At 45.5% G+C, this 26242-nt stretch overlaps 1 protein-coding gene and 1 long non-coding RNA gene across 2 annotated transcripts in view; one reads left to right on the top strand and one right to left on the bottom strand.

Moving 5' to 3' along the window:
* PKDCC (protein kinase domain containing, cytoplasmic) overlaps nucleotides 1-24569 on the bottom strand; it is a 38426-nt gene extending 13857 nt beyond the window's left edge. Inside the window, exons 1-5 of the mRNA XM_062571891.1 lie at nucleotides 23486-24569; nucleotides 9697-9819; nucleotides 7217-7488; nucleotides 3089-3168; nucleotides 1986-2093 (exon numbers count right to left, since the gene is read on the bottom strand). Of these exons, the coding sequence (XP_062427875.1) occupies nucleotides 1986-2093; nucleotides 3089-3168; nucleotides 7217-7488; nucleotides 9697-9819; nucleotides 23486-24100 (1198 nt within the window). The 5' untranslated portion in view covers nucleotides 24101-24569. The remainder of the gene's footprint in view (nucleotides 1-1985; nucleotides 2094-3088; nucleotides 3169-7216; nucleotides 7489-9696; nucleotides 9820-23485) is intronic.
* LOC134138352 (uncharacterized) lies at nucleotides 14974-19785 on the top strand. Its single transcript, XR_009957864.1, has 2 exons — nucleotides 14974-15309; nucleotides 16494-19785. It is a non-coding gene; the product is annotated as an uncharacterized LOC134138352 (long non-coding RNA).
* Nucleotides 24570-26242: the final 1673 nt, after the last annotated feature.

Genomic DNA, 26242 nt, shown 5'->3' with positions numbered 1-26242 from the left:
TTTCAGCACCACTGTCACCCTCTCCTGAAATGTCACTGTGCCACAGAAGAATTTCTCATTTATTGAGTATACTTTGGACTGGAAGCATTAAAAATGAATTCTAGCTTGACTTTACAAGTGAAGTATTAGTTGACGGAGGAATGTGCGTGGAATAAAAGAGATATGAATGAGTAGGTAGGGCTATTTTCATCCTTACGGGATGACTTCTTCATATTTTTCTGGCAAGGAAAAGGAGCCTTAAAATAGAAATAAATTACAATGCCTTTTCTGTTTGGGTAAAGTGGCCTTAGAACAAATGAGAAACAGGCCTGCACATCTTAAAGATGTGGCAGCTAACTCTGAAAATATATCTCCTGTAAGCATTAACTTCTACTAAACATGTCTGATTTCTCAGGCTCACTACAGGTTGAGATCTTTTTCATATCAAGGTATTTACACTCAGGAGCTTTAATTTAGCACCCTCTTAGACTGGCAAAATATGCTACTTCAAATTTCCATGTGTTTTCAGTATCTTTGCTGATGCTGTGAGGTACACAGGTGCCCGAGCAGTGCCCTAGAAGTAAAAAGAGCTACTTGCGCAGAAAGGTGTTACTAACCCTGAACAAGGGCACCAGATTCTGTTTTATATTATCCAGGACTCTATGAAATTAAACTAACACAAAAATGTGTATTTATTAGAGTAACCAAATATACAGGAAGTTCTGCTCCGTATTACTAGGAACTTGCACTGTTAGGTTTACTGCTGCCGTCCTAAACTTTTCTCCCTTCGTATTGTCCTGATGTGGCGGTTAAATCTGGAATCAACCAGCATCACAGAAAAACTTCAGCCCTCCTGGCACTTCTTTAACAAAGGACGTGTTTGTACTATTGATTGTACTGCTGAAAATAATTTTGCTGTGTTGACAGGCATCACTCAGCACAGATTGTGATGAAAAGCTGAAAATTAGAAAGTTAAATGAACACCTGCAACAATTTTCCTGCCACTTTTACAACAAAATAAATATTGAATTATTTCTGATAAGTGGGTCAAATTCATCCCTGGCGTCATGGCCCCTTGAGGTTAACAGCGCTACGACAGGAATGAATTTGGCTCCTGTGTCTTTCACAGAGAAAATACTTCACTGAACTTTTCAAACACTCTGTGCCAACATTCATCTTCATTTAGAACCCATCTCTCCTTCTTTACTGCGCCTTTGCAGCAAAACCATAATTTTCCTATCAACTTGCAGTCAATTATGTCAACAGTCTGACATGAATATTGTACATACACAAAAAATAATTTGCACAACAGCTTTTTCAATTGTTTGGCTTAACAGACGCTTCCACTCTATATAATCTTATTTGAAATGTATTCCTTCACAAGGTGTCCTTGGGAAGAATATATATCCCTTTATATCAGAGTTGCTTGAATAGCATTTTACATAACTGTAGTGCTAGAGAAGAGATTTTATGAAAAAGAAAGAGATGTTATTGTGCAGCTTCATTTTCAACCTTTGCCACTTTATTCTTCCAATCTACAGATGCTCGAGTCTGCAAGAAATTCCTGTAAGTCTCAGGAAATCCACAGAGGATTAGGGCATCTTTATGAGGTTCCTATTTTAATCTTCTCATCAGCTCATGTTTGGGGGGATTTATCACACTTCCAGAGTAAGGAAGTGTTTGGATATGCTGCACTTCTCAGCATAAGTTTATAAAACAGATTTTCCACAGGTCTGCTACTATGGAGAGCAGCACTCAACTGCCCTTCCCTCTTCCAGGTAGACCCTGCTTGCACCTACAGAAGTCCGACAACCTTAGTTAGTCTGAGGAGCTTCAGAAGTTGTCCAGGAAGCACGATGCATACCTGAAATCATTTCATGCTTGAACTCATGTGCATGATTTCAAGAGCCTTTGAGCCCCAGTTTTCTGGATATTTTCCCTTTCAAACTTCAAACAAAAGACAAAGCTGAATCTCTGATTTTAAATCTTGAGAAAGAATACTTTACCAGTTTTTGGTATCCGAGTAGTGTTCTGTAAGTACTCTCCACTCTTATACAAATTCAAAACTCTTTCTAGCTGAGCAGCTGTTTCATCTATTCCCCAGTGAAGTTCTCCTTTAAAAGCACAGAAAAAGAACGATTTAGATGAGGAGCAACCTTTGCAGAAGTAAAGAGAGGTTGCATTCAGATCAAGTCCTAGGTGTCAAAAGTTGGTGGTGCCCTACTTTATGATGGTGCCGTGATGTGGATATAAAGCCTATTAGCTATTACAAAGTGACTACCCAATTGGTTTTCGCACCAGACACAAGCCCTTCCGTAACGAAGCTTGTCAAGAGGTGGCTAGTCCAGCTGGGGATCCCAGGCCTGCAGGCAGCAATCACTGCAGTGGGCTCCCCAAAAGAGACAAACTTTAACCAGTATAGGGAACACCTAAGGATTTGTTTGTTCATTATTTGTGGCCTGGCATTGTTAAACTTCTCCATGAAATGTACACAGCACAGGATACAAAACCCCGAGAACAAGACACCAAAAGCCTCAAAGTGCATACAAATTGCAACTTAAACTACTCTTTTCCCACAGGCACTATCTTTGTAAGAAATAAAGATCACGGGTAATTTCATTCGCCTCTGGCCTCTGAAGTACAAAAGCATCATTAGTACCAGTGGAGACAGGGAAATATCTTATCTTTATAATTCAAATTCCCCTTGGTAAGGACAGGGACTTTCCAGATCACGCAGTTAAGTCCACACTGACCCAACTCTTCATGTGGGACTAAGGCCACCGAGTGTCGTGTACTGAACGGGAATGAATTTTATTTGGATTGTTCCTTGTGAGAGTGGTACTGAAGTGCATATAAAGATGCAATTCACCCTTGTGTGGAGTTACCAGGAAGGAGTATGCATGGCTGAAACCTAGTTAAAAACCTCAAAATACAATTTCACTGATATTCAGGACCATTCTTGCCTTCTCTCTCTGGGGAGAATTTTATCCTGCAAAAACGGACAATCTGGCTCTATTGCAATGAACATAAAAGCATCATCCCCCACATCCCAAGCATGATAGTCGCACTAAAAAAATATATTTGGCATTACCACATTTAGTGAGATTACCTGTTGCGTTGACTATCTTATCCAATAATGGTCTCAGTGAGGATGGAGCACTGTGTGGCAGAAGATATGTAAAAAAAAATCTGCAATGGAAAAATAACCCATGTTGAAAATTTTTTTGAAAACTTACACATCTGGTAACTACTGAACAACATAAGGAATAAAATTCCTATTGCTTATAAGCCACTGACCTATTCAGGAAATATAATCGTATTCTATAGTCAAATAAATATATAGCTGAGACTATTCACACAGCTGTCTGGCATACCTAGACCAAGCTGCTACATACAAGGCTGCCTTGTAACTATGTGTAAATGTTCCATTAATACAGAAATTTGCTATGAAGCCCCATGGATTGTGACTATTTGCAAAGCTATCTGTACTTCAACAAACTATCAGGACACCATCAGAGGTCTGGGGGGGGGGTTCAAATCTCAAAAGTGCATAACTCAGATTTCTGTTAATTTTATTCAACTATTATTTTCTTTTCTACAGTTTTCTTAGGCATTAAAATGAATAGCCAGGAGAAAACCTTCTTCTCTTGTTGTAATGCCACTGCAATTCAGAATATCTGTTCTGTTATCATCATTTATCTAAATGCCAGGTGTGTTCATGTGGATAGTCATGTTTAGATGCATATCTACTGAAAAAAACTGTAATGATTCAAGTGATTTTGATCTATTTTGCATACATATAAAAGTACTATAGCAATTCTGGAACACTCATATCAAAAAAGATCTATGAGTTTACACATACTTCTCACAGTCTTAACTAATCAATATTTTTTATGACTGCTCCTAAACTATCCATGCTCAATCACTTTTGATAAAACAGTGGGAAAACCTAACAGGAGAGAGAATTTAAATGTTGATATTCTTATAAAACACCACTCCTACGACACAGGAAAGGAGGGCTGAAAAATAAAAATATCCTATCACAGAGACACACAGAATCACAGCATGGTTGAGGTTGGAAGGGACCTCTGGAGATGATCTAGTTGAAGCCCCCTGCTCAAGCAGGGTCACCTAGAGCACGTTGCACAGGGAAATATATATAAGGTACGCTTAATAGCGTATAGTTCCTTTAAATTCCTCTTACACTGCCAATATTGCTAACTACTGCAAACTCAGTGTCATAGGAACGTAACATAGAGATGGACAGGTCAGGATCTGACAATATAAACAGAAGTATCAGACATAAATATTAGGTAATGAGCAGAACAGTAACATAATTGGGAAACTGTCCTGCTTTATATCTAACCTGTAAAGCAAAGTAAATGTTTTTTTCACATACAGAGACTCATAGTTAGGAGAGAGGATAAGAGATGTCTTACACAAGCACAAATTAAAAAATTGAGTTACTGATAGCAAAAGTTGATCACAGGCAGAGGTATTACTGAGCTGTCATATTCCACTTACACAATGAATATTTTCTTGAGATTTTAGCTTACATTACAGAAGAGTAAAATTATCTGCTGCAAAAAGAAATATTTATGATTTTCACAAGCAGGATTTTGCACATGTAGGTTTTCTCAGTGATGAGTATGAAACAGTCAATATAAATACATGCAGAAATTTAAAGAGCAGTGTAACATATGCAATGAATAATTTACTGGGTAAATTTTACTAATTTTTCTCTGTAGAGAATATCCACCAGGAGATCCAATTGACTGTGAGCAGCTCTTTGCAAACATTCAGTAGCTGTCATTCACTTTTCTAAACACAGGATAGATGCAAGTCACGGAGCTTATTGTTTTTTCTTGGCTAGATAAATACACAACTTGTACTATAACAAACACTCACATGTGCAACTCTGAAATGTACAGACCCTTGCACAGGGAAAACTTAATTATATGAGCATTTGTTACTCATAGATTCTAAGGCCAGTGGCATCATCTGCGATCTGCATAACACGGATTGTCAGATTCTCTTAAATTAATTAATTAAATCTCTTAAATCAGGATTTTTCTCATTTCTTCTTTTCCTCACAGAACTATCTTGTTTAATTTAAGACTATTCAATGACAGGAAATTCACCTCATCCATTCATTAACAGTTCTAAATAATAATTGTCCTTACTTTTAAAACTTTTAAGTGTTTTTAAAGATGTTCATCCAAACAGTTGGAGGAAAACCCACGGAAATGTGGTTTGTGATAGAAGGCAACTATTTGAAAACTAAGATGTGCCAGTTCTTGCATGGCGGAGGTCTTTTTTAAAATGTTTTCTCTCTTTTAATTATTTACCTCATAAAGAAACAAACTGGATAGCCTAATTATCTTTTCAAGGCCAGGGCCTACAATATTTTAAAACTGCAAGGGATTTACGCAGTTGTTTGATATAGCGCTGCTATTGACTTCTAGCTAACAGCACTAGTAACCCTTCGCTGAACGTGGAGGCAGCAGTGCTGGGAACCTCTAACCATACAGCAACAGAGTGCACAAAAACACCAAAGTCCGTAGTCTACGCCCAAAGAACCGAGCGAAAGCCTTCCCAGCCAAGCACACAGAGACTGCTGCTAAAGCTTCATCACGGATGGTCGCAGCCTACTGTAGTGTGAATCTGCTGTCAAACAAAAGCCCGCTGTCTCCATCATATTAAGCAAAAACAGGGACTGCAAACACTGGGATACCGCATGTGTTACACCCTGGCGAGCAGTTCAAAGGAAGTGTTAAGAACTGTAATAGAAAAAGACTGTTTCCTTCAGCGAGAGCGGCAACCTGCCCACCACATTGCAGGCAAACCCCTAGTTAGGACTGAGATATATGGATGCCTATTAAAGGTTTCTTAGCCAGACCAGTAAAATGGTCACAACCAAAAGCTAGCTAGCTAAGCAGGATCTTTAATCCAAGTAAATGGAAATGGAAAATTTTGCAGGACATGCTAAAAACTGCACTGCGCAAATGCAGCTGGTTGTCATGTGGCACAACCCGCTTCAGTGTGGTCAGCTAATGCAACACATATGCTGGCGAGCGCCCTGGGACCAAAGCAGAAGACTCTCTCTGGAGAAGACTCTCCTCGCTGTGGTCTGGCAGGGAGTGAATGGCACGATACTTGAAAGGGAAGTCTAAGGAATGAGCACACCATCAGGGTATTGCTTTGAGATCCTCCACCATCATATCTGCATCAGGCACCATGGCCGTCTGCCTCAGCAGCACCCTTCAGCATGAAGTCGCAGCAGTGCTAGGTGCCCGGCATTAAGAGCCAGTTACTGATAAAGCTCCCCTAGGCTCCAGACGCAGCCCTAAGAGGAGCGCGATCTAAGTTAGGGAAGAGCCCACACCACAGACACAAAGTCATCGCTCCAGAAGAACTCAATGGCAAATCAGGGTAAACACTTAAAATAAAATTCAGAAGGTAGATGTTTCAGCTGAACTCTTTCTTCAAAGTTTCTAACCGAACGGGCAATTGTCACCTACCTATCGCCATTTCTGGAGCACAGCACTGCCATAACGTGCGAGTGGCAGCAGCACGGAAAGCGAGTAGCCCACCGTGTCCCCACACAGAGACCAGGGAGGGAATGCAAACGGAGCCCCCTCTTGGTTCAAAAAACTTGGGATTACGACCCAGATCGTCCGTGACTGACATCTGAGCACTGCAACAGGGTCCATGCTCTCAGCTGTGGCCACAGTTGAGCCAGGGAAGATTTTCATCAGAGCAAAGGCAGGCTCAGGAGAGGCGGGTAGTATCGTGCCGGAGTGCACAAGAGGAGCTGGATGCTAATCCTGCCTCTGAGGCCAGCTCGCTTTTCAGCTGGTGGTAAAAGCAAGATGAAAACCTTTATGAATTTACATCACAGAAGAGTTATAAGAATTGTCTCGTTGCAGAGTTAATGGGCTCCCATTTTCACAAGGCCTCAGTTTTTCTCTTATAAAAAATTTTACTTGTATGACTGACCAGTGTAAAACTAGACTAACTTGGTGAATCACACTCAAAGTATGCAAAATATTTCCAAAATTAAAAATGCCACGTTAAAGTATTTTCACATATGAAACAATTATTCATGGCTTAACTTATTTTTGGGTAACAGAGCTGAGCTAGTATGTGTTCATTGGTCTAAATAACTACAAACGACGATGAAGAATTTTTGCCCATTTGTAATTCCCTTTTGCGTTATAGAAAACGGATTATGTACCTGTAGGCATTGTAGAGATTCCTCTTTTCATTCATGTTTTGACATCGCCCCTCAACAGAACATGGAAGAGTGAAATTTCTTGCTGGGAATTCCATAAAACAGTCACTATTACTGGTACAAGAACTTTCTTCGATACTGGCATCATCTAGATCTGTCACTTTCAATTCCCCATCTACGATCACAAATTGTCGAGGGCGAAAGTCCAGCAATGTCACAGAGCCAAGAGGAGAGTGAGCCAAGTAATGTAAAAGCCGAACTAAGCTGAGACATATCTGAAATATAAAAACATGGGTTCCTTGGGTTATTTTCTTAGTACAGAGCACATGAATGAAACCACTTTAATTGCAGATATATTCATAACTATGTGACTAAATATAAGCATTGTAACTTATCTCCAAAATTGAATGCTGTATCCAAGGTATTTTTCAGAGGATTAACATAGTTGATTGTAATAACCCTTAGAGACTTGAAACCAAAATAAGCTTCTTTACCAGTGTTTTCCCACACTATTCTTGAAGCATGGCCCATTGTTGCTATTCTTACTTTTAAGAGAAATAAAAGCATTTACTTTTAATAACACATTACATACAGGCCTTGATCATGCAGTCTACGATTCTGTTCTTTTATGAGCTCAAGGTCTGGGATTTTTGGCCTCAACACTCTGCATCTATAACTGGAGCTTGAACAAAAGAAGGCGTCATACTGTCTCTTTATTCATCACTCCTTTTCATTGTTTTTATACTTATTTTCCACTGATTCCTCTTATTTTTGTCTTTTTCCAGGAGACAAGAAAGCAAATATACTGAAAGGGTCAGTGACCCACTGTAACTCTTCACTGTGCATCAGTGCGTACGTCTGTCTGCCTAGGTGGACCCTTACGTGCCCCAGGGGATGCCCACTCTTAGGCGGGGGTGGGGACCCTTCATTGACCCTGCCCTTTTCAACTGTGGGTTGGAAACTTGAGTAATTATTAGACATCAAACCCACTGAATGTTGAACTCAGTCCCCTTACCAAAGTGCTGCTTCCAATTCATGCATTTCTTTAAAATCCAGTATATAATGCACTAATACAAAACTAGCAGTAATATGAACACAGTTAAATACTGGAATTTTCAACTAATAACATAACTTATTCAGTCTAGCAAGCTTTTTATTACTTATGTATAATCTTTGGGTTTGTTAAAATACGCTGTTAAGGCCTCACGTGTTAAAGTAGTCAAATCAAAATTCAGCCTTAGTATTGGTATACGCAGGGGAGCACCTGAATGCCCACTTCGGAAGAAGGCAGCGGCTGAGCACGTCTGAAGCTGTAATACCTCACAGATTGAGTGTCTGTGGGATGCTAGGACTACCTGACACTTCCATCGTCATCTCCCTGCCTGACCAGACTAGGAATATTTTTATTCTACTTAAATGATACCACAAGTTTATGTGGCGATATCCATAGGTATATATGCACACAAGCATGGCTATAGGATGACAGATTTGATGACCCTTTTCTCCCTCTGGCAGTAAGCAGGATTTTTGCTGGTGCTGCCTTATAGTACAGCCACAAACAAGTCTCTAGTATCAAGAAGATAGGGTTTTATTTCCTTTTTCTTCCCTGGGACCACCGAGTCCTAGATAAGGTAATGAGCATAACGTTATCTAAGGTTTCATTACAGTAGTCTCAGAAATGTTTCATTTGTCATTACACCTCTGAATCAGCTCAGCATTAGCAGGGAAAATCCTCATCTCCTGTCGTACCTGCTCTCTGAGAAATGTGGGCTGTACCACGCCAGGTCGCCCGCGAGAACAGTCGGGGGCACGTTTAATTTGCTAGTGCAGCTGTAGCCATACAACCCGAAGTGTTTTAGATGAAGGCTGCTGCCTCGGTATGTCTCAGGGGGTTAACCTCAGTCGACTGCGCGGCCCAATATACACAGCACTGTCTTGATCAAAGCATTGCTGCAGTCCGCCTTCGCGCGGCACAGATTAAGTGTGACCTTCGTGCTCCGGTGAACCGCCAACGCGGTGGGCAAACCGGGTCCGAGATGTGCGCACGCTTATTTTACTCTTGCCTAGCCAGAGACAAACAGAAGAGGAAGCAGTGGAAAACAGCTATGAAGCCGAGCTAGGACAACCATCGGGAGAGAAATGTAACACCCTTCTATTCTTTAAATCCCAGCCGTACAGCATGATGCTCAACACCAGCAATTTTGCGCCTCGACATTTTAACAAGTATGAACCGTTTGAAGATACAATGTAAAAAGCACATAACCAACTACAATCAGATAACATCAACAGACAAAATAACACACCTTAAGCACTGCAGAAAGGGAGTGTTAAAATTTGTTTCTAAACCAAGACGTAATCATAAGCGAAGCAAATGTTTCATACACGTGAATTATACGGCATAGTATATAAACTCTGTTTCAGGCCTGCAGTTATTTTGTATTCATAGCCCTCCTAAAATCCCTTTTTAAAAAGCTGTTACTTACTCGAAATCTGTCTTCCCAGGAAGTCTGTAAAAGCTGAATCATCTCTAAAGGCGAGCCTAATTCAGTGATGGTCGTCAGGGTGTCTGGGATGTCGTTGCTATCCTGGTAACAATAGCCATAGAGCTGGAAAAAATCACAGAGAGGCAATTATCACTGTAACATATCTTGGCATGCTTTTACTTTTCTCCACGGATGAGCTGCAAAGTAAGCATTTCTTAAAAGGCTCTGAACTCTATACATTTTATCACCCCGAAGTCTCCCCCGCAACAGCTTTTGTATCCTCACATTTGAGGAGCGCTTCCTTGAAACCCCTGAAGAAAGCTCTTAAAATAGTTAGCATAGTCTGAGGGCATCATACAGCACAAGGCTTGTAAAGTGGTTTCTGCATACCCTGCTGTGCAGGATTTTATACTAATGGATGTGTAACAAAACAAGGTAATACCTAAAAATACCCATGAATGCAGAAAAAGAATTATGTCAGAGGAAAATTAGTTTAGCCTATGAAATATCTGGCTAAATAAGAATCATTTTCTGCTTAAAAGACATTGCAGAATATCTTTTAATGACATTTCCTACAGGACTGCTACTTGTGCACTGGCTGGCAATGTGTTTAAGTGAGACAGCAGCTTGAAAGCAACTGAAATGCCAAAACTTATCTTTTCCCACCCAGAAATTGTTTCTCACTGTATCTGATGGACATTCATTTGCAGTATCACTAGAGAAGGGCAAATACTGCAGAACATTATCTGCAATAGTTTCTGCAATTTAAAAGAATTTAAATGGCAATTCCAGCCATGCTCCAGCTCCTTCTTGCATTTGCGTTCCAAGGACATTTGAATGATTTATTTTCCCTTGCACAAAGACTTGCACAAGAAGAATATTTAACGATTGTGGAGAAGATGGCTTACTTTATATGGAATGGGACAACATCTGACACAGCTAAGCAGACAGGCTCTTTGCCTGCCTTCTACAACTCTTTGCCAAGCCCTGGCAGAAAGGCAGTTAAATGAGCCTCGATAAGGATCTGATTGCAACCTTCCAGCTAGAATAGCATGCACAAGAAATGACATTAGGTGTAATCTCTGCTCTGAGTCGAATAAACCTTGCAGTAAAAGGAGTTGTGTGAAAAATAATTTTTTAAAACAGTCTGATTCTGTTCATCTACTGCCTTTCTCCAAGTAATCTGATTTTCTTCCCCTTTGAACCTCTTTTCGTTTTAAAAAGCTCAGGGAAGCTGACAAGGGTCCCCACTGAGCTTGAGAGGACTTGAATATGGCCCGGCAGAAGTCAGGCGCACACAGAGCACAGAGCACTGTTTCACCAGCAAGGCAAGGACCCTGGGTAGAGACTGCAGCCAACTCACACTGCTGGGTAAGACTGTAAACAACCACTGCAAATATATTTGAATATCAAGTGCTGCCTTAGGACTCATGACCCTGACAGACAGAAAAGCAAAAAGAGTGGCTAAAGTCAGCAAATACGTGATTTGTTATGAACCACTCTGCTAGTTCTAACTGTAGTTGTCTATATTTAAATGACAAAAAAGTGTTCCAAAAATGTAAGTGAAGTAAACAATTATTCTTCTTGGTGTAAGAATTGCGCTGTATTTCAAAACAGCTGCTAAAACACAGACATTAAACTAAACAAAAAAGAGCTAGAAGATTTTATTTTAAAACATGCCATAAAGATTTTGGCACTGATGCACAATAGAGAATTCATGATAGATACACACGAACATTTGAAATAGAAAAATGTGCTTTTTTTATTTACTGCCACTACCATGACAACAATTGCAACAGCAGTAATTTATTAAGCTAGAGTTATTCAGATTGGCCTCAGGGACTGTTCCTTGTCATCTGTGATACCATTTTTCTGCAGCTTGTTTAACAACAGTTAAAACTGTGTGCTGCAAGCTATCTTAAAAGATCACACCAGAACAACAGTTATGTTTAAACCTTGAGCATTAACAAAGAATGAAAGAAAAAGAAAATCTTAATTATAATATGTATCTTTTCAGACAATGCAATAATTTTCATTACAGAGGAATCATGAGCGTGGTTCTGCAACTCTTAATAGATACTTGATTTATCTTTTGTGTGGATGAAGACTAAGAAGGCAGGATCAAACTCAGTAGGTCTGAAAATTTTCACTTTTGAGTGTCAGAATCTAAGATCTGTTTCTGTATTATCTGCAGAATTTAGTTCTTGTCTATAGTATACTAATTTTATCCATTAGTAAAAAAGTCATAATGGAAATTAACAAAGAATACAGGCTAGAAAATCACAGTATCACAATAAATGTTAATTCTCAGTAACAATGAACACAAAAAGGCTATCAGTCTTCATTAGGCATTCTCAGCATTTGTGAAAACTATTCCAGGAACAGAAATAAGGAAGTCAAATTACAGTCATTCAAATATAAAAACATGATACATATACCTCTATCCACATAAAATATTGAGAAAATAGTCTCATTATCTACGGATATGAGCACATCAGTAGAAATGAATGACAGTGTGTGTGTGCATATTCTACCTCAATGAATGAATTCTAATAGTTACAACAATGATTTAGATTTATTCTCAGGGAGATGGCACTTTGCTGTTAAGTAATTCTTTCATTTTAATATTCAACTATCCCTTGGCAAAAGTCTTAATTGCCCATGTATCTATGTATTTGGTACATGTTTTACTATTTAAGGGCCCACTTAGCCACTTCAGTCATTGTAGAAGCTTAAAGGACCTGATCCAGTTTTGGTTTCACATTAAATTGCTCTTTATTCTCATAAGAAAAAATTCTCTACACAAGTATTGCTGAATTTAATCAATCTTACAAACTAAAAACACAGTACTGATGAAGTTACTATATATGTCTAACTCAAAAATACATAGAATCTGAGTTCTTTATTGCTTTTACTTAAGTGAAATCTCTCCAGATGTGGTGTTATTACATAATTATATAGAGTTATAGAAGCACAGAGGCTCAAGATATAAAGGATTTATTGCACTGCATTTATACTTTTGTAAATGAAGTCCTCAGACTAAATGCAAAAATGAGCATGTAATTACATGGCTATATTTTTATGTACAATTATCATGATTACAAACTGGGCATGTCCCAACAGCCAATTAAGCATCTAAAATGGTTACATTCATCCCATCCTGACGAACCACCTCCCAAAATACAGATGTTAGAAAATATGCAATATATAGAGATGCAAAATATTCCAGGATGGTAATTCTCATACCTTTCATTTCAGAAGCTGACTTATTAGATAGATATAATGAGTACAGAAGTGCTACCCAAGCCCTTTTTTTCCTTTTTGTTTTTGTCCAATTCATTTTTAAAGCCTGAAATGAGAAAAATGGTTTGTATGGCCAGACAGCAAAGTAAGAAACAGATATCTGGATGCACCCAGGGAAAACGAATACAGCTGGAGTCAAAAGATGATCCAAACTACCTCCACTACCTGAAATTCTATCAGGATGGACATCACTTTCAGTACCACAAAGTTACATTTTAGATATATTCAAGGGTGATGGTTTTCATACACTTTTTCTGCATGGTTCCAATTAAATGAATGGAAAGAAATACAATCGCACATCTTTTTTGATATCTCAAGGCATTGCATTTAAATACAAATAGATTGCCACCAATATACTTTTGCGTAGAATCTAATAGCAAACAGTCACAATATTGGGCTGCCTTTCCTTCTGTTTAGAAAAATGTAAGCCAGATATGAAATGTTTAACTGTTCTCACATTGTCTGCCGTAATCCATTTAAAGTAGTCCTGTTTACTGAATTCTTCAGCAACTGTTTGGATTTTCTCAGTCGTTCAGGCTCTCTCCTGCATCACTTTTTATGCGCCAAAAACTCTCCCTGACTTCAATGGTTTTAGGCACATTGGGCGTACAGGGTCAGCCCCTGAGAAAGTTATATTCCTTTGTAGGAATTGGTGTCGGTACAGCCCGTCAGTTCATGTCCCTTTACAATTCCCTTTTACTACAAATTATAGGGACAGAGGTGCCCCTTTCAGACAAGCTGGGGGGGGAAGGGGGAAGCAGAGGTCAGGCTCCACACAAAAGCTGACAAGCTTACTGAATAAAAACACAAAATAAAGGAGCTTATTAAGCTGTCATCAGCAGGGTAAGTATATGCAAACAACAGACCCTCCTGCATTAGCGTGGGCACCCTAGCTGGATTTTGAGAAAAATAAATGTCAAGGCAGAGCCTCAGCCAGAGTGTTACATTTCATTTATAGAAGCTGCTCCGTCAGGAAGGACACGATCAACAACCCTCCTCGGCAAGGACCCCAGGCTGGTCCTGCTGCGGGGCTGCAGCAGCCACGCTGCCCCAGCGGCTGGGCTTCCCCCGCCGCCATGCAAACACTCACCCGAAGAGATCATGTGATTTCTCTAAAAATTAAAATACATTTTGAATCTTTTTCTTTGCCTTGTTCGTTTTTAGCCATCACCGGTTTGGGAGTTTTCTTTTTGCCTTTTTCTTTTCTTTTTTCTTTTTTTTTTTTTTTTTTTTTTAGGTTCTCTCCACAACCACAAAAGCTGAAAATTTCCACTTTTTTTTCCCCTTCAATGAACATGAGAATCTCCTGACTCAGAACTGCAAGAACACTACTCCCAGCAGTAACATAAGTGACAATTCAAACGTACTACACCAGACATAAACTCAAGAGAACTAATTCTCTTCTCTTGCAGTTTGGAGTTGCCCAAACTTACTACAGTAAGGCACTGACTTCAGCCCACAATAGAAAAATGCAATCAAAAAAAAAAAGGATCACACTTTCAGGATGAGCAAAAGTAGTGAACATTCACTACAATCTTTATTTTCAATACATGTGGGCACAAGGTTACCTAGTCAAAACTGGCTATTGCAAAATTATATTCCCTAGTGACCTGGGTCCCATGAGAAATAAAAAGCTCCCACAGACACCAGTAGCCATTTAATGAGCCCTTTGCATGAACTGCTGCATGTTGAAATCAGAAAAGCACACGTTAGAAAGTCTTGTTATTTCATTGATACTCAGTTGAACATAAATCTTTATACGCAACGAATCTGTGGATTCACCATTCCTTCCTGGAGCACCGGGCCAGTCCGTGCAAGAACAAGACACAAGAACACCCAGCATCGCCTGATACAGCTATGATTTACCAATATAAGATTTGAGACATTTATGTCACCCTAACATCTATTCATGTCTCTGGTTTTAAACATTTCCTTCCATTGCTGAGTATGTGTATGTGTGTGTACACGTGTATCTTTGGCACTCCTACTCAGCCCAAAAGCATCTCTGCAAACCTGTCACATGCCTTTCCCTGGAAAAAGGGCAAATTCCCTGAATGGCCTGAAGCTAATAAAGATCAGTTGGAAGCCAACCTTCCTGCCACAGGATATAGACAGATAGTGCCCGAGAAGTGAACTAATCTTCCTCACTGACATCAAGTGATCAAGTCCTGCCAAGTGCTGAACTTCTTTGGAAAAGCTCAGGATACAGACAGTGTCCAGCACAACTCAGGGCTTTCTAAGGCTGGGACTACAGCTGTATGCTGAAAGCTGTGAGGAAGAATTTCTTCCGCCGCTGAATACTGAAACTAGGTAAGTAATTTAAATATTACACTCTAAATCCACATCTCTGCTTAGGCTTTTGTTTATATATGTTGTAACAGTGCTGCATTTTAGAAGAGTTAAAAGGTATCAGAATGTCCTACCTGGTACTATTACTAAACATAGTATTCATGTACATTAAGATAAAAACTGGAATGTGTTAATTAGAAAGATATATATAGATACATCTAACCATATCTCTAGGTATATTCACAGATGTCCATAGATATCTCTATATATTTTAACTGTGTATATATATCTATATATACTTGCTGGTCTGACATACATTATGTGAGCTATAGTCTTATGATTTAGTAACGTTATCTGCTTTTCACTCTCCCTGCTTTCCTTATACTCTGAAGTGGAAAATTTTTCACCTAAAAACATTTACAGCACTTTGCATTTGCATTGCACTGCACAAGCTCAAGGCCCAGCCCTGCAAATATTTAGTCACACAAATAGGCTACTCTTGTAAAGCGTTCAGCAAAGACAAATAGATCACTCGTACACCCAAGATTTCGATGGAATTGCACTGGTGGCACTGGAGGCATAGTTCATTACCTTGTAAACAACCGGATCAGCATCCACCCTGACATCCATCCACAGCGACTGCACTCAGCTCCGTTGCATGAGAAGTTTAACCCTTAATTACGACATTATTTTGCTTGAACAACTATCAGATAGTCTCTATGCATTTTATGTTCCGAAAAGATAAACTTGCTGGACTATTCATTACACGTGTCTATATATCATTTTCTTTGTCAGGCATCTGAGTCATAGACACTGTGTATTTATCACGGTGAGCTTAAAAATGAACTTGGAGTCTACTTGCAGTTATACAGTCCAAGAAAAAGCAGCTGTTTCCAAAATACATTGTCCCAAACTTGGCCTGAAACAATACAGAACATTCATGTTTGGTGCCCACTATCTAAATACAGCTGAGCTTGATGAAAAATAACAACTTCTTTAAAATTAGTCTAGAATCAATATTAGTATTAGCATACCGCCTGTGAGAACTAGTTCTTGGCAAGGCTTTCATGGCCAACGCAGAAAAGAGGAATCACAAGGGGAGTTAGATGCCACAAGGCTCCTATCCGAGCCATCCGGTAACTATGTTACTTAAAACCCCAAGTAGAAGACCTTTAAAAAAAACGTAGTTTGTATATCTGATGCAGATGCTTTACTAACAAGGGCTGTGACACCTCCAGACGTGAGGCCGGCTGGCGCCCGAGTCCATCCGTGCTCCCAGCCACCACAGGGGTGAACCAACGGCAAGAGGAGCAGGGACTCCGGCCGGGAGCTCACCGCCGCATCTCCTCCCGCCAACCAGCGCCACCGAAACGCGGGTGCAACTAGAAGATGGAGCGAGTATTTGTCAAAGCCAGGCGGGTGAGCGGCCGAACGGATCCATCGCCACGGCAGGGCACGTGCCGAGCGGCCGTGGGCAGGCCAGGTCCCCTCACGGCGGGCAGCCAAAGCGTCCGCGGCGAGGGCTGTCGGGAAAGGCCGGGGCCGGGCTGGCTGAGCCGCCGGGGCCGGCAGAGCAGGCCCTCGAGCCAGGCGCGGGAACAAGCCACGTCCTCCCCTGCCCGGCGGAGGCAAACCTGCCAATTCGGGGCACGGCGGGTCTCCTGAGAGCGCACGCAACGCAAGCACGGAGCCCCGAAGCCAGGAAAACCGGAGTCGCACCTTAGCTCTGACAGACTCCGCACGTAGCCTTCAGCAAGTTACTATACTCCCTACATCTTACGTTCACCAGGTGTATTAAAAAAGGAGCACGAACACTTACAGCTTACTTAGCAACCCCATTCAGGGGCAATAAAATGAACTCTAAAAAGCACGGGATTTCTCTTGCAATTCCCAGGATGTTACCTGGGTCAAACCCAGCTTTGCTCACTGATGGTTGCTCCTCCGAGCAAGGTAAGCAGCACAGGAGAACTGGGTCATGGGAAGAGCATCCAGCGGTGACCGGCAGCCTCCCCGCACTGCTGCGCAGGGGGAAGAAGGCTGCCGTGAAAGGGAGCTGGGTGAGGTTGCAAGTCATCAGCTCTCATAAAGAAGGCAGAAATTCAAACCAGAGTCTTTTGGCATGATTTACATGGCACATAAAACAGAGAAGCGATCACAGAAATCATTCAGCAAATTATGGGGATTAGTTTTATGAACACTGTTTTCAAAAGTGAGTACGGAGGACGTAGCCCTTTTAACTAATCTGATGGCATGTTCTTGCCTTATGGAAATCTCTTCCTGCCAACAGCTCTGCAAGTTGAACACCCTCTGCTGTCCCGTGCAATTCAATGGGAAAAAATGCTATTTGGCAACTTCACAGTCAAGACGTGCAGCCTGTCTTACAGTGACATGAACAGTTAGAGTTGGTTTGCAATTGTATCAGCTCTGTGCTACCAACAGCTCTGGAGCTCTTGTTAACAGATCCTTTCTTCATTCTCAAAAGTGCAGGATAACATCTGGGTCTTTTGGGAAGCACTCTTACAATAAAGAAGCACTTTGTGTAATTCCTCTTTCCTCGCCAAGCCGCATCTGTCTGCTCTCCCTGCCCTTCTCCACTCCACCCCTCGCTCCTTGGGGCTGGGGGGACACACACGAGCAAGAGCTAGCTGTCTCCACTGAGTCATCAGTAGGTGGCACTGCCTGCTTTTCTCTCTTCCACCCACACGCCCGTCCAGTACTGTCATCCTAAATTCAACCAACAAATTCAAAAGTAGCCTAAGTGTTTTACAAGCCCCGTCTCCTTGAAGATAATGTCAGTTAGCGAACCGGAGTGGCTACAACAAAGGCACGGCTCCATTTGTGCTCGCTGGTCAGCGAACGTGAATATTTCACAAGACAAACGAGGTGGAGAGCGAGAGGTGGGAGCTCCTCCAGCCACCCCACCAGGATCTGGCAGACTCATCTTCCCAGGGCCCAAAGCTCGTCTGATTCTAATGCCAGTTACACAGATGGCGTCAGCCTAGTCTTGCACTGTGCGAGGTGGCCTTGTTCACCTGTGTTCAACCCAAGGGCAGCAAGACTGAGCTATTTAAAATATCTGTTAGAAAATATTCTCTGCCGAAAAAGTCCTTCACACTTAAAACAATCCCCTACTGACAACCGCATATGGAGAACATAGCAAGTCCCCAGCCTGCCTCTTGGAAAGTGGATTTGAAGACCTTCCTTTTGAAGGTACACTCTAAAATAACCATAAACATCTGCCGCCCCATCGAAAACTCTGAATGACAATTTCCCCATGTCGTCACCACCACCTTGCATCAATGGTCAGGCCATTCTGCTCAGGCCAGAAATTCCCAAAGTTGTAATGATTAAACTGGGGGCCTGGTTTGCTGCTCAGCATCCAGCGCCACTGCCACCACAAAGGGTGTGCGTTCCCTCAGCCTCAGCCCCAGAGGCATTCCCACCCACTGCAGCAAGGAAGAGCGCCCCGAGTGACTGTTTCCACCTCATCTCACCTTCCCTCACCTTTTGTGAAGACAGCAATGGACCACTGCAAGAAGGACAATGACTCCAAGAGTCCATACACTTTCTCTGCCAATGCCTCTGCACTGGAATTTAATGGCAAACTGGTTTTCTCAACACTTGGAAAGACTGTCTACTTCCACATGGAATAAGTAAACTGTATCCAAAGCTTTACTATTTTAACTCTCACGTTAAAAATAAAATTGTGCCCCTTTCAACTGGCTATGCCTATGCATAGGGAAAGCATCATGGCAGAGTGTTTGTTAATTTTCTTCATTATCAAATGTAGAACAAAAATCATATTTAAAAACACGTTAGCTGCCTGTAATAACCAATAGCATCACCAACCAGCACATCTTAAGTACTACTGAACTTGTCAACAGCAAGTGACTTAGTATTTGTATATAATTGTATTTTAGCCAATTAATTTTCTAACTGATACTCACACTGTAATCATGACCATTTAAAATATATCAGTAATAAATCCACTAGTGCTAACTGAATCAATTCATATAAAAACTGCTTTGACATCGTAAGTTAGATGGTGACTTTTCCAGTGTTGATGCTATTTCAGTATTTCATCGGTTTGCTTTAACTTTAAACTAAAACTAAGTAAGCCAAATGAAACGGCCTTGTCTTTGCAGTCAGCAAACTACTGGTTATGTTACCAGCTGTTGTCTTCCACCACCTTCAGGAACAGCTCAACTTTCGGTTGAGCTTTTGTGTTTGTGCCTAAAAAAGAGTGGTATCTCCTTCATAAATGAATCATTGTGAACTGCTGCTGGAAGTGCTCATGGAGATCTGCCACAGAAATAAGCTTGCACTTTTCCAAATGTCTGCCAGTCTCAAACCTTCCTTGCCTTCCCACCAGCTTCAGGAGTGCTAAGGAAGGTCGAACTCCTCCAGAGAACTGCTTATGCCCCAGAGTGGCAGCACCCTTAACGCTGACATGCTAAGGCTGTAAATATATTATTGCAGTAAATCAAACATCGCGGATGTGTCTTCACAATCGTGCTCATTGTTCAAAATTAACTGCAAGTGGTTTGATTCTTCCGCAAATAGGGCAGGGAGGAATTAAAGCACACTAAATCATCCTCCTTACTAAATGCACGGTAAGGAGGATTCAAATACAGGAGTATTTGAACTTTGCAAGGAAACAAAGCATTTCACAGAGGGAAAGGAAGAGATCAACCACGGCATTTGACACAGAGTGGCCGCAAAGCAATTAGCAGGCTGCTAAATCCTCAGTTACAATGAATCAGTGACCCAGTTTCCCCTCTTCTCCAACGCCTTTCATTATAAAATCGACTTTAATGAACTACTCCTCTCTTCCCCACTCCACAGCAAATACTTTTACCCTGCAGCCTGCACCTGCCCTTCCCAGTGGCTGCCGCACCAGGGAGCCCCGGGCAATGCCCCAGCTCACGCACCTGGGCGGGCATGCAAGCACTCTTAGTGAAGGGCAAGGCACCTAAATAAAAATACGAACGCAAGCTGCCTTTGCATCAGCATCGGCAAATGCGAACCACTCTCTCGATGGTTTTCCACATGTCTTTTGATGGACCTGATTCAGCACATCTGCAGGAGCTGACACATCTGGCTCCTTCCACAGGCGGAGGGCACAGTGGGTATGTCAGCACGTTGTCTGAAGGCAGGGGTATATTCTAGAAAGAGCTCTTTTCCCTTCTATCGTATATTGTACAATAATCAAGTATTTTAAAAGGATGCCTAAAGAGGGAAAAAAAAAAAAAAAAAAAAAAAAAAGCTGATTTTGACAAGAGACAGGCCAGAATGGGAACTGCTGAGACAGTAAAGAACAAGTCTGTTATCTTACAAACTACACTTCAGGCTGTCAGCTGCCAGAGATTTACAGGAAAATCCCCTTTCCTTGGACAGAACCTACACGAAAGGAGAACTTTATTTCCACCAAAAGAAACTCATAAACATATTCACCCCGAATAGCCCCTGGCCTGAGCTGGGGGAGGCGCGCGCCTGGGAGGCGGCGCGCTGCGGCTGCCGCCGGCTGCAGCAAGGCGCTCCCGCTTCCCGGAGGCCGCCGGAGCCGGGCCGAAGGCACCGGGAGGCAGCGTCGTGCCCGCCCCAATGCCGTCGCGGCCTCGAGAAAGTCCTGGTGGGAAAGCAGCGGCCGCCCCGCCGGGTCTGCTCGCCCCCCGCACCGGGGCAGGGGACAAGGGGCGGCGTGTCCTCTGCGGACTGCTCCTGGCAGCGGCTCCCACGCCGGTATGCCAGACCCGGCAGCGCAGGGCCGGCGGTGCTGAAGCCAGTATTTCTGCGCCGGAGTTACGAAAAAGACAAGGAGCCGAGGCAGAAAACCTCCCGGCATTTCATTGCCCAATAGATGGAGTGCGGCGAATGTGGCATCTGAGAGCAGCGTGGGTCCTGTCGCTTCGAATAAAACTGAAGCTTCTGTCAAACGCCAGCAGAGAGGGGAGGGAGATGTTTGCTTTCAAGCCAATTTCCTCTCCATCGGCCACAAACCCTGGACAGTGATTGCTAAGCCCGGAGAGGGCTCTGGCCTGGCTTCCACTGACAGCAAGGAGAACATCGCTCTTGAGGTGCAAGACCCCGTTCGCTCTGCGATTTTAACAGAGACATCATCAGTAAATTTCAAGGTGCTCGTTGGCCCCCACTTTATGTGCCTCTTTTACGGTTCCAATATGACATTGGAGATCTATTCCTGGCCCATAAGGGTCCTCCAACTGTGACTAGATAGAGCGTGTCAGGTTGGTTTTTATAGTCTTTTTTCAAGGTAATGTCTTATCAAATGTTTAGCCCTCACTCATGTCGCCATAACCTTGCCCCATGCTTCCCTCAAATGAAATATGTTAAACAAAAAGGGCAGTGATTTACAGGGGCTCACAGCTCTTTCTGGGACATTTCCTTTCTGATCTCAGCAAGGAAACTCTGCTAGCATCTGATGGAGACAGAGGACAGACAAAAGAAAAGGCAATGACAAAACTGGAACAAAACTGAAAACATGTTTCTGATTTAAGTGTAATCTATTTTTAAATTGGGTGGCATGTAAATATGAAGCCCTAATTAACACGAGGGATTTTTGCACATTAGATTGTTTTCCCAGCACGGAGGCTGGGTGTGTTTTTGCTCACTGGCGCTTATGGAAGCGTCTGCTCATGTTCAGGCTGTTTGCTCCCGTCCTGGCCCTCTCCACTGGGATTACTCACAAAGGGACATTTGACATCCCAACTCGGTTTACCCATTCTCGAGCCCACCTGACATCCAGAAACAGAGGAATGAACTAATCTGCCGTTCCTCTAGACTAATACAGAAAGAGCATTGCTCCTAGGTGGCTTTAGGAATACGGCGCTTCCTCATGCTAGCCCAGAGACTGCTGCTATAGTCCTTCACAGATGATGTAGCCCTGAAGCTTAGCTTCCATTTTGTGGAAGAGGATAACCTAGTTACAAATTAATTTCTCCTTAGGAAAAAGAACTACACCCAAGTAACACCTGGAAGAAACACAGTATGACTGCGAGTGCCTACCAAAATGAGCTGCAACTTTAGAAACACAGACATCAAGCTCATTTTTGCCAACTTGCTTCACTTGTCACTAAACAAGAAAAACAATCTTGGGGAAAAATCCCCTCAGCGTTTACAACTGTAGCATATATTTCCTGCTGTCAACTCAGTCGGTAATCATGGCTGCACTATAGTCACAGCAACCTAACTCAGTCTTCTGGAAAAAAAGAAATTATTATAGCAACAGAGGAGCAAGTAAAATATTTAACAGAAGCACCTCTTTTTGTAGTTTGCTAGATGTTGTTCTCCTTAAATATTATAGTTAGACCTGGCACCACAGAGGGAATAGTAGGGAACAGGAAGGAAGGAAGAAACTTTAATATCTGCTTTATGGACGTGGATAAGTCATGACCACTCTCTCTTTATACAGTATATGATACTTGAGAGCTTTGATCGTTTGGGCCCGAAGTTTTAGTGGGGGAGCTGGTACTCCTTTTGCTGCTGAAGAGGGAACACAAAACTTCTTTACTTGGCTCAGTTCAAAAAGCACCTACTGTGAGCCCGTCTGGTCCAGCGTTCATTTTTTATTCCACTGCAACGTCCGCGCTATGCGAAACGCCACAGAAATTTCCATACCGGCATTTACATCCAAATGGACCCGTCGAGGCTCACGCTGATGTCTAACAGCCCCAGCACGCAGCCCTTCTGGCGAGCGCACGCCAAGGACGGGCGCTCCGCGGGCGCCGACCCCCGCGCCAGCACTGCGCGCCCGCGCACCGCGCTGCCGCCTCCGCCTCTCCTCCCCTGCGGCGGTGCGGATTGGGGGGGACACTCAGCATAGCCTCGCACCTCACTCCCCGCATTTGCAAAGCGCCTTTGCACCTCCGAGCCCTTCCTAAACCCCGTCTCTCACCTCTCACCGTTGATTTTATTTACAACGAGGAGACACCAGGAAAAAATAAATAAGGAAACAGCCCGATCGCCGCCGGCCGGGCGCCGCCGCAGGACAGCCCCGCGGCAACCAGCGGACCGCAAACGCGCCGCAGCCCGCACCGCCCCCCGGGCCGCGCTCCCCACGCCGGGCGCGCCCCGGCGGCGCGGGCGCGGGCGCGGAGCGGCGCGGAGCGGCGCGGGCGGGCGGCGCGGGGCTGCCGCCGCGCTGCGCGCCCCGTCGGGGCGGCCGGGCGCCGCCGCGTACCTGCAGGATGTTGGCGTGCCGCAGGCGCTGCAGCAGGATCATCTCCTTGACGATTTTGTAGGCGGCCAGGCGGTAGCAGTCCCCCAGCGCGGCGAACCGCTTCACGCAGTCGGCGATGTCGTGCCCGCCGAAGTCCACCGCCTTCAGCGCCACGGCCAGCGTGCGGTTGAGCACCGCCTTGTAGACGGCTTTGGTGTAGCCGGAGCCCAAGTAGCGCACGCCGCTGACATTGCGGATGTCGCCGCAGCCCAGCAGCGGCGGCTCCAGCGAGAGCTCGGCGGCGGCGCGGCCCCGCGGGCCCGGCCGCGGCTGCTCCGCCGAGGTGCGCGGCGGCGCCAGGTCCATGAGGCGCCGCTCCCGCGGCCGCAGCGCCCGCCGCCCCCCCGCCGCCGCCGCCGCCGCCGCCCGGTGCTGCCGGTAGCGCAGCACCTCCTCGTAGCGCTCGCGGAGCTGCCGCGCCAGGGCCTCCCCCGGCGGCGGCGGGGCGGCGGCGGCGGCGGCGCGGGGCGGCGGCGGCGGGTGCTCGGCGCCGGGCATGAAGAGCACGTTGAGCGCGGTGCCCAGCAGGAAGGCGAGGCAGCAGCCGGCTGCCGCCGCCACCTTTCTGCGCCTCATCGCCGCCTCGCTCGCCAGCTTCCCCAGCCTTCCGCTCTCCTCCGCGCTCCCCGTTCCCTGGAGTCAGGTTTGAGGCTTTTTTATTTTTTTTTCCTTTCCCCCCCTTCCCTCCCTCCCCGGCGGCGGCGGCGGGGCGGGCGCGCAGCCGGCTCGGCTCGGCTCGGCTCGGCTCGGCCCGGACTCACCGCCGCGGGCGGGCCCGCATGACACTTGCCTCCGCGCTTTTAAGCCCCCGCCGCACTCACCATTAGCGGCCGCGGAGGCGGGCGGGGGGGTCCCCGCGCCCGCCGCCCGCCCTGACGTCCCCTGATTGACAGCGCGGCGCTGCCCGCGGCCCGCGGAGCAGCAGGGGGGCCTGGGAAACGTAGTCCCCGGCGGGAGCCCCGCCGGCCGCCGGCGAGCCCGGCAGCCAGGACTACATCTCCCAGGCGCGGCCGAGCCCCCCGGCGCCGGGCGCGGGGCGGGGAGAGCGGGCGGCCCCCGCGGGGCCGCGCCGAGCCGAGCCGAGCCGGTCCGCGCTCCGCGCCCGCGGCGGGCAGCGCCGCTTCCCCGCGCCGCGCGGTGCGGGCTGCCCGCGGCGCCCCAGGCGGCTCTGCCCGCGCTCCGCCGGCGCCGGCAGCGCGCTGCCGGCCGCGACACGCATGCACACACTCACACGCACTCAGGCACACACGGATGCACGCACACACACACATGCACGCACCCACGCCGATGCACACAGCCGTGCGGGGAGGCACACAAAAGAGCGTTCCCGGTGCGTTTCCCCCACCTCCTTCCTCTCCTCTAACATAAAACGCAAGGGGCCGGCTGCAGCGCAGCCCCGCGCCGCCGGCGGCCCCGGCGCTGCCTCTGCGGCGAAAAGCGGCGCCGGCGCCGCGGACGCGGACGTGGACGCGCCCCGAGCGCGGCGGGCGCAGGGCGAGCCTGGCCGTGGGACCAGATAGCTGGGCTCGATGTGTCACACGCACTAGACTAACGCTACAAATCATGGGCGCGACATGGGGTAGCCCCTGCCCTGCTGGAAATGTGAATTGCAGGGGTGAGTGCTAATGACACGGTTATCCATCAAGCCCGCATTACGATGCTGTTAGCAACTAATTAACAAACACAATCAGCCAGAGAAACTTCCACAAAGAAAGCCCATCAGCAAGAGAAAAGCCGTAAAGAGTCAGGCGAGGCAAAGTTCACCACAATGGAAGCGGGAAATCATCTCCAATAAGGGAAAGGGATCCTTAAAGAACAAGCCATTTAGGTAATACACATCGGACGCAATAAAATAAAATAAAATAAAAATAAAAAATCAGCGATCGTTCCCGGGAGCCTGTGTGTTATAATTGCAAACTTTTCTTTTCCGCGCTGGCAGAAAGCAAAGCGCTCTGCTGCGTTGCTCGGAAAAATTCAGACTCCAGCGTGCCGCTCACCCGGTTTCGGTGTGCAGGGTGTTGCACCCCGGCTAGCTCCCGGGGAGAGGTTTGCTTTGTGTCTCGGGCGAGAGGCTAGACTGAGTCCAGGCCAGCGGATGGAGCATCCCCGGGGGCAGCTGAGGGGATTCACAGTCTCGCCTTTTTGTCACTCCCTCGTTTAAGCCCTCATCCGGCGAGAGCTGCGCTGCAGCTCGCCGCCGCGCCGGGGGCCGCGGGCGGCACATCCCACGGGAGCCCCCGCGGGAAACGCGGCGAGGAGGCGCCGCGGGCGGACACGGAGCCCGCGGCGGGCGCACACTAAACCCCCCCGCTAAAACGAAAATACGCGGCGGCGGTAGCGGCCGGGCGGCTGCCGGGCGCGGCGCTGCCCCGCGGCCGCTGCGCGCCGCCCCGCGGGACGCGCGCTCCGCCCGACGGGGCGCACGCTCCGCCCGCCGCCGCGGCCACACGGCTAGGAGGGGGCGACGGGGTGGGGGGAAACGCGCTGCGCGCCTTGGACAGCCAGGCTTTAATGCTCCCTGCTTTTTTTTCTTACCCCCCCCCCCATTACTTTCTGTTCTTATTAGCCGGGGCAGCGTTTTACCTCTCAGGCAGACCAGGGCGCCTTCACTGTAATTTTCCCGCCCCACACCGTGGGGTCAGTGGGGTTTCACGGGTGTAGGGGAGGGCGGGTTGTGGGACGGGATATTTTCTGCAAAGTAAGCGGGTTCCTACCGAT

Source organism: Rhea pennata, chromosome 3, assembly GCF_028389875.1.
Source record: "Rhea pennata isolate bPtePen1 chromosome 3, bPtePen1.pri, whole genome shotgun sequence".
NCBI lineage: Eukaryota > Metazoa > Chordata > Aves > Rheiformes > Rheidae > Rhea > Rhea pennata.
The sequence above is the reverse complement of the archived record's forward strand: the minus strand, read 5'-3'. Positions and strand labels throughout refer to the sequence as shown.